General features: G+C 43.4%; 1 protein-coding gene across 2 annotated transcripts in view; it reads right to left on the bottom strand.

The window, feature by feature from the left end:
- HGSNAT (heparan-alpha-glucosaminide N-acetyltransferase) overlaps positions 1-8,467 on the bottom strand; it is a 12,240-nt gene that overhangs the window by 733 nt on the left and 3,040 nt on the right. The window contains exons 5-16 of one of the 2 annotated variants that reach the window (XM_017736795.1): positions 7,673-7,779; positions 7,148-7,224; positions 6,492-6,522; positions 5,454-5,614; positions 5,031-5,140; positions 4,197-4,318; positions 3,655-3,781; positions 3,450-3,536; positions 2,241-2,318; positions 2,058-2,128; positions 1,807-1,919; positions 403-795 (exon numbers count right to left, since the gene is read on the bottom strand). In XM_017736795.1, coding sequence (XP_017592284.1) covers positions 614-795; positions 1,807-1,919; positions 2,058-2,128; positions 2,241-2,318; positions 3,450-3,536; positions 3,655-3,781; positions 4,197-4,318; positions 5,031-5,140; positions 5,454-5,614; positions 6,492-6,522; positions 7,148-7,224; positions 7,673-7,779 — 1,266 coding nt within the window. In that variant the 3' untranslated portion in view covers positions 403-613. Of the gene's footprint in view, positions 1-402; positions 796-1,806; positions 1,920-2,057; positions 2,129-2,240; positions 2,319-3,449; positions 3,537-3,654; positions 3,782-4,196; positions 4,319-5,030; positions 5,141-5,453; positions 5,615-6,491; positions 6,523-7,147; positions 7,225-7,672; positions 7,780-8,467 lie in introns of those variants that run through there. The other variant, XM_017736796.1, reaches the window with a different exon arrangement.

The raw sequence follows: 8,467 nt of genomic DNA, 5'->3' as shown, positions 1-8,467 counted from the left end.
CCAAAACCCTAAGGGTTTGGTCGAAGACCAAATGGTAAGAATATAATGAAGCATGATCAGCTGAGAGCACCACCAGGCTGTGACACAGAAGTGCCCCTTAGCTTTCCCAGATAGTCACTGGCCAAGTTAAATGTGTGCCAGAGGGGCACAGGCATGCAGGAGGTGCCAAGGATATATACAAACCCCAGACCACCTGAGTTAGGGGGTTCTGTGTCACATGCAGGGACTGTTACTACTGGCCCATTCTGGCAACCCCTTGCAGTCACCACCCCCATCCCTTGCAGTTCCTTTCATGAACACCAACAGGGTGTCTTAGACTGCCCAACTGTTACGGTATGTTCAGCTTCTCTATATGAAGGAGGGAGATCAGTAAAATACTTAGAAAACAGAGAGCAACTGTAGTAGACTAGTAAGTTTTTGCTAAATAGTAAAATACTGTCCCTTAAGTCACATAAAAGTCTTGATGACAACTTCCATGGCACTGTAAACTTGAACTAGTATCCCTTTTTAGTAATACAGCCTGAGTCGCAATATTTCAGGCTAATCCACCATATTTCAGGCTAATCCACTTGCCTCATCAGAATCTAAGTCTGCTACACCTTGACCACCTCTATCAGATTTTCCAGAATATCCTTCTCCTGTAAAGTATATATGATATTACGACCCAAAGAGTTGTTGCAATGAGGTTTTGAGTCAGATGCTCTGCGTGGGATTGACTGTCTTGCATCTTCCACTTAAAAGGGAAGTAGTTTGCAAACACTTGGTGTCCAATGTAGACCAGGATTGAATTCATTCCTGAAAGGAAGCACAGGTCATACCATCTGAAAAAGGAGGTATGGGCTTGCTTCAGAGCAAGCAGACAGAGGTGTGCCAGGCTTATAAAAGAGAGGCACCAAGACAACAGCAGCTAATGTCATTTGCTCCAAAGATGCCATGCACTGTTTACAAATACAGTCTGAGGGGTTCTCTCCCCTAAAACATTTATTGAAAAGAAATACAAATAACCTCTGTGCTAAATTGGAAATACAACCAAATCAGTATGCTGCAATTATATTAATGAGGAGAATAGTAACAGTTACTGTTTTCAGGGTGGACGAGTGCCAACCAAGCTGGTCAGATCTGCTGCCTTTACAAACAAACGCTGACTGTCCTTCAAAGCTCTGGGGTTTCTGGTAGGAGGTATGATACCCTGCTGTCACCCTGCCTATTTTCCTGTCCAGACACCAGAGACCAAAGCTGCTGAAAGGTCCCCTCTGCTGTGGCTTTGTATTCTCTACTCATGTTTGTTGTGTGCCCGGTGTGGTTAAAACCACAGTGGGATACTTTGGGAAACACGCTTATCTAAAATCACAGAGACACAACCTACATAGCTGCCCAGGGGATTTCATTTTCCACATCTTCAGAAGTGGTATTACTCTGTTGACAGCCCTCTGAGTTTCCCATTAGGTTACACAAGTCTCAGCAGTCCCTTCCAAACCAACTTCGAACAGTTGTGGTATTTTGCTTGGTACTAGGCAGCTGTTCACTGGGACCTTGACTTGAGACCAAACTGAGAACAGTCATTGGGCAATAGCAGCTTTCAGCCCTCATTTAAGGAATTGATTGTTCCTCTCTCCTAAATATCTGGCCTCAAGTGTCCCAGTTCTATGCAAATGTTCCCCTCAACTTAATCATTCTGGAATCTTTGAGGTTACCTCAGACTAAATCCCTGCTCTTTTACAGACAAGAGAAGTGCAGAAAACAAAAGGATAATATCAGTGCAGAAAGAATTAGAAGGAATATGTCTCCTGATGTGATTTTACTGACCTGGGTATAAAAATGGAGCACCTGACCACCATTTCTTGACATCCACAAGGTAATATATCAGCAATAAGAGGGTGAAGGCAAAGCAACTTGTGGTTGTCACATACGATATTGACCTACAAACATTTTCAGTAGAAAGAGTAATATTTAGAGAACTACGTGATACAGATCTCAATGTACAAAAGGTAGAACATCCTCTGAACTAAAATAGTACTTTAACAAAATCATACTAAATATTCCATCTCTTTGCTTACCATAAGTTCTTGTTTATTGGAATAAACCCTTCTTCTTTAGAACATTTTGTCAAGATAGCAGAAATAATTCCCTGAAATAGAAAGTTGGTAAAGTTTATATAATAACTGCAACATGTTTCAGAATTACTATGCATTGCATTAAAATCCATGCCTTTTAAAGAGCTACACAACCATCAGACTTACCATTACTATGCCCCATATGATGAACCGACTCATAATTTGTTTGTGCTGGTCTTTGTAGAACAAGGTAATTCTTCCTGCCTTATAAAAAGAATGCAAAAGAATAATTAATGCCCATTAATGTAAGTACATTTCAAGAGCCAGATATGTTTGCCACCAGCGAACTGTGCTAATCCATGAATGGGATTTCTATCAGCCAAGTGGCTGAAAGGTTCAGAATGAGGACTCTTTGTAAAGAATGGACACACAAGGGGAAAATACGTAAATGCAACCCAATCAGCCATAGAGGTGCACCTTTTCTCCCTTTCTTAGTGTATTAACACTGAGGAAGGGGATAAGCAACTTTATTAGGTCAACACAACGTAACTTGAGCTCCATCTCTCTCAGCAAGGATTGCATGAAGGAACAACACCAGAGCCAGCCCCAAAAGCTTCTCCACAGCACCTCATCATACCCTGACCTGCCCAGAGCACATGCTCCTTTTCATACACCACTAAGAAATGTGTCCTGATAACTCACTCCTCAGGGTCAGACTTCTGTTCCAAGCTCTGCCCCACAGATATTCCAAATCAATTTTTACCCAATGCTGTATGTGGTAACATTCCTTTCCCAGCACACAAGTTCCAGTTTGGTTCACAGCTGCTGCACAGTCAGAAAAGCCAGCAGTGCATCAAACAGTGCCATATTTTAAACAGTGGTGAGCTGTGAGCTTCTGGTGTTGGTAACACCAATGTGAACCCCTGCATCTCTTTTGTCAGGGAAGGTAAGCACACATCGATGCAAGATGGCTATCACTCCCATCAAGCAGAAAGTCAGCAAGGGGGAACAAGTACAGCTGCAACCTTTAATACCCTTACAATGAAGCTGTGAAGTCTGTGTCTCAGCCTTATTTTCCAGCATATAGAGCCAGCCTACTCCCAGCATAAGCCCAGCCTTAAAACGAAGATTTCAGGTGGCTATTTTGCAAGCTTCTTGTGTCCATCCCTTACAAAAACTGAGAAGTCTAGGTGTATCTAATGCAAGCTACTGCCATGTTAGGTTCCACTTCTCTGTCACTCACCTCAGGCTAAGTCATCGTGAAAGCATTGCACTGAAAAAGGTTTTGTTAGAACCAGTCTCAGGCTTAAGTAAAGACACCCAGTTGCCTCCCCACTTCCAGGTTTCCTTCAAATCTTCCCATTATAGAATGCAGGCAGAAAGAAAAAGAGGTACCTGCAGTCCCAAAAATGCCATAACAATGCTATTTATGGTCCCCAGGATCCCTTCTGGATCATATGGCATCGTTGTTTGGTAAGTCACCTTAGAGAGAAAACAGTTGTTACAGGGCACCCAAGCAACCAAACTCCTTTCTCTTAAACCCCCTGCACGTATCAGTCCCAAGCCCCTCCTGACATACTGCAAACCAAAAACTACTTACACCTGAAGAGGGATGCTGATACATATGCTTTTCTCCAAGAAGCAAACGGTCAATGTAACCAGCTGCTCCTCCAGTGCAGTTGGGATACTTTCCAAAGTCCCCAATGCCCCCAGGACCAATATAGCCCCTAGGACAGAGGCAAAGAGGTTGTAGCACAAAGTGTTGGTACACTACAGCTGCACAGCAGCTGGCCCACTGACTCAGTACACGAAATGCTTGATGTTTTCCTGGGCTAGAGGCACACATTGATGGCATTGCATATGATCATGGCATTGATCATATATAGCTGTACACACACCTCAGGGAGATTTTAATCCTCTTCTTTAAGTAGAAAGGAAGAATGACATCAGCTGTATAACATCTGGTACTTTAGTACCAAAATAAAGAAAGTTTTTTCACATGATGGATGCTTCCTTTAACCCTGCTGGCATAAAAGCTCTTCCCTTCATTCTTTCCATATGGCTAATAAAATGTACCTTCTGCTCACTAGAAGAGAAAAAACCTGATACCCCACAGAAAGTTGTCCGAGTGCATGGTCTTACCTGGGACAATCTGGCACTGGTAACAAGAAGGTCAGGCAGAGCCAAATTGCTTCTAACACCAGAATGAAAAGCCACTGTGGCCAGTAGGGGAGAATATCCTGCAGAGCAGGAAATCGTCCTTCCTGGATGAGATGGAGGGAGGGGGTGTTAGCTGGCAAGTAAAAACCATGCCCTTGGGGACAACCTGTACTTCCTGGCAGGCAGTCTTTTATCCCCAGATACAGGAGGGAGATGTTGTCATTACCAAACTGGGTTCTACCAATAGACCTTTCATTTTCACAAGCAAGTTCCAGACACTTAGTTACTTGGGGCAGGGGGGGGAGAAACAAACCAAAACAAAAGCCCTTAATGTTTTTTAACTTGGAAAATGTCAAAAGGAATTTTGATTCATGAGTAGAACAAAAGCCTTTTGGGAAAACAGACTCTAGAAAGGCTAAAAAGCAGTATTACTTTCCCCTGCTGTGAAAAAACCTTGCCAAAATTAACTGGACAAAATGCAGACTACAGGATTCAGCATAGAGATGCCTGTCCCTGGGCTTCCTTGGCAGTGGAAAAGTCATCGTGTCTTGGAATGCCTCTTTCTGAGCACTATCTGAATGGATTGGTGAAATCCTTAAATATGATAAAGCTACATGTGACAAAATTCAGACTGGGACACTGAAGGGTGCACATACTCCAACATTTCTGCCAGGTCACACTGCACTACACGTCAAGTAAGATGTTACATTTTTCTCATAATTTCTCATGTGTTCTTTGTGCCCCCACAAGAGCAAAGTCTCCAAACCCCTGCTCCAGTATCAGTTCAGATCAGTTACATCTCCCCATGTAACTCACCCAGGTCCCACTATCAGCTCTTGTAAATAGGAGTTCAAGAGCAGCAACCACCAGGTATGTGAATCCCAGCCTCTGGAGCACCCCTGGAATACGCAGATTATCCCAGGACACTGGAAGACATGCAAGCAATGTGAAAGAGGAGCAGCCACAGGCTCTGTTGTAAATACAAAAGTGACCCTTCTCCAGAGAGAGCTGAGATCTACTGCACCTCCACTCTGCTATCCCAATTTTCTGTACATCATAATCCTGGGAAAGTCACTAAGACAATCAACAGTGGTTGGCACAAGAGTCTTACAGAGAGAATTGCATCAGTGCAGAACTGCACTCCACAAGATACAATCTAACTGTTGACACAGTTTTTGCAACATCCCAGCCAAGGAGGCAGGAACAAGTTACAGAAATGAGAGAGCAAGTTCCACTCACAAGGTCCAAGGCAGTAATTGGGGTTCACGACTATGATCCCCAGCAGGATTAGCACAAAAGTCCTCCAGAGGATTTTTCTAAGCACCTTCCACTTGGAACTTCCCCACCTCAGCATGGAGCCCAGTGCCAATGCTATTGATGTCCCCATGATGAACACAAACCTGGAGAACAGAGCAGATGGGAAATGGAGCTGACAGATGCCTCGTAACACGTCTGTGTAACAGCAAACACTAAAGCTGACAGAGCAGCCTGCGTTGGCCCAACAGAAATGGATGCACTGGGTGAAACTGGGCGATTTTATTTCCTCTGATTGCTAGGAATTCCCAGGCTACTGAGCTTGTGCTATGGGACACTTCTATCTTTTTCAGTGGTCAGTTGAGGTAGGGTTGGAATTGCAGCCTGCTCCTTTTCCAGGAATTCATATGCTACCAAAAAATTCCATTAGCCAAAATTAAATTAGCATCTTCAGAGAAGTAAAACACCAGCTTCAAATCTATGATTCAAATTCAGAACTGACCCACTGCTCCCATCTAGATTAGGTTCACAGTCTAAGTCCAGCTCCCTCCTCCAAGAGAAACCACAGCTGGCATAGAGAAGCATGTTAGGGACAGATGGGATAATTGCTTCCCCATAAAGCCGTTCTCTGGTTATAGGAATATTAGCTTAATCCAAAATTTACTTGGCTATTTTACCTATGGATATACACCAGCCCAGCTTCAAATCCTGCCAGATTGGCAGCTTTTAATACAGCAGCACGGCATTGAGCTTCTCAGGGATACTGCACTTCCTGGCAGGGTAGCCCTGGGCCTTGTGTGTGGGAAGAAGGAGGATGTTGGGCACCAAAACCACTTAGCTCTTCTACTGATTCATAAGGATTATGTTGTTATTTGTAGGGGCGGATTCCTATTAACTGTTTATCACAAATTCATCCCTCCAAATACATTTCCACATGGAAGCAAAGTGCACACAAATGTTCCCCTTGCAACCCTTAATATAAAGAATCGGTTGATACAAAAACTATTCCTCAGGAAAACTTACCATGGAAACACCAGATCTGCCACTGTTAATCCTACAGAGAAATACACAGGAGGACATTATTTACCTTGAACCATCCTTAAATTTAACAATATTACTGTTGATTTTCTAGAGGAATTGCAGGCTGCTAGCAATTATTCATGTCCCGAAGTCTAAAACATGTTACAAACAAAACTTACAAAGAGTTAATCATCTTGCCTCGCTGCATTTACCACTCTTCAAGAATAGGGTCAGAACTGATGCTGTGCTTTGGGAAAGATTTCAGGGATGGGATCCTTGCTATTCTCCACTAGGGCATTACAATGCTTGACTTCATCTGCATCAGCTACCAATCAAGGCACTATGTTTTTACAGCACTGAGCAACATCACCTTGACTGTGGTCATTAAACAACACAGAAAAGTTAAAGATATGAACCTGTATCACAAATGAAAAGGTTACACACAGACTGTGATGTGAAAGCACCCTGTCGCTGTGTGATGAGGAGGACCATACACTGCTTTGCCCATTAACCTAACAGGCAGATTCCCTGCTGAAGCAAACCAGCACAGCATCCCAGCCTTTGGCTGAGCAACAGCTCACTGCAGCAGCTGCAACACCAACCATTTCTAGACACTGCTGCAGTTAAAACCCAGAGTAAGTGTCTCAATTGTACTTTACCATTCCAACTCTCATGTTTGAAGAACCAGTATTTTCCTCCTCCATAGTTAACAAACACCATAATTACAAGAGAGAGCCTAAAAAGACAACAAAACCATAAAGTATCGCGTGTCAATGAAATGCATATATTTGAACAAAAAGTTAAGGATTACTACTCCCACTAATGCATTTCTAACTCTGAGATCCAATTTATTTTATTTTTAAAGCAAGATTTCCAAGGTTTCCAGCTTTACCAATCAGGAGGCCGTGTTTCAAAAATCATGGGTGGTGGTGAACCAAAGCAAGCTCCTTTGCATAGCATTTTCACACTGAACACGTCGTTCTGTTCCACCCTCTGCCACAACTTCAATATTTCTTACAAAGTGTTTTGGAAAATCTGAGAATTAAAATCTTGATTAACTTCCAAGCAAAACAGACCACCTTGAACTGTCCATCTGCTATATATTGCCATGCACTGTCAAACCACCACTGGAAAAATCTCATTCCCCTTGGAAGAACTGCTTTTGAGCAAGCTCTTATGCTCACCCCCGGAACGTGTCAAGGGAATGCAGCCGCCGCCGAGAGGCTGAGCTCCACGGATGTGGGCTAGGATCACAGTTAATGGAGTCTGTTGTGTTCGGGGATCCGAGCTCCTTTGGGAACAAACCAGACACATGAAGAGCAAGTCAGCAGCTGCATCAGCTGACTAGGGAACAAAGGATAGTAAACTGCAAACTTTCACAGACACACTGTCTTTATTCTCCCTGTCTTCATTTGGTCTACTTCTAACCTCTTCCTGCTTCACCACGTTGCAATAATGTTTGCAGATGCTCCAGACTCTACCTTTGACCAGGTAGAAACAACAATGCAGTGAACTGAGCCTGTGCTTGAGACTCATCAGAGCTGGGTCCCCTCCAAATCAGCCAGAGGCTTGCCAACACTCTGAGTACTGCTTTACAACAGAGCTGAGCAGATGCAGTTGCCAACTCTCAAATAGGACCCGCCCCAACCCACCAGCACTTGTCTGACACCACAGAGAGACTGTTTCGAGAGCTCAACCAGTGAAAAATGAATCATTTTAAACACAGGAGTGGTTTCTTTGCAACTGAGTTCCCTAAACCACTCTGATCAGACCCAGTAACAGCATACAGAAGGAGACATCACTATATCCCAGTGATAGAGATGAACTGCAAGAGTTGCTGTAGAGCTCTGCTTCCAAGTCTTTTGATTTTAGACAGGTTTGGACCTCTTAGATATGAAGCCCAGACTGTGATGAACTATCTACATTCTAGTACAAAATGAGGATCACACAGAAATGTCAGTTCTAGGAGTGCCAGAGAA

This window comes from Corvus brachyrhynchos, unplaced genomic scaffold (genome assembly GCF_000691975.1).
Source record: "Corvus brachyrhynchos isolate BGI_N302 unplaced genomic scaffold, ASM69197v1 scaffold175, whole genome shotgun sequence".
Classification (NCBI taxonomy): Eukaryota; Metazoa; Chordata; class Aves; order Passeriformes; family Corvidae; genus Corvus; species Corvus brachyrhynchos.
The sequence above is the reverse complement of the archived record's forward strand: the minus strand, read 5'-3'. Positions and strand labels throughout refer to the sequence as shown.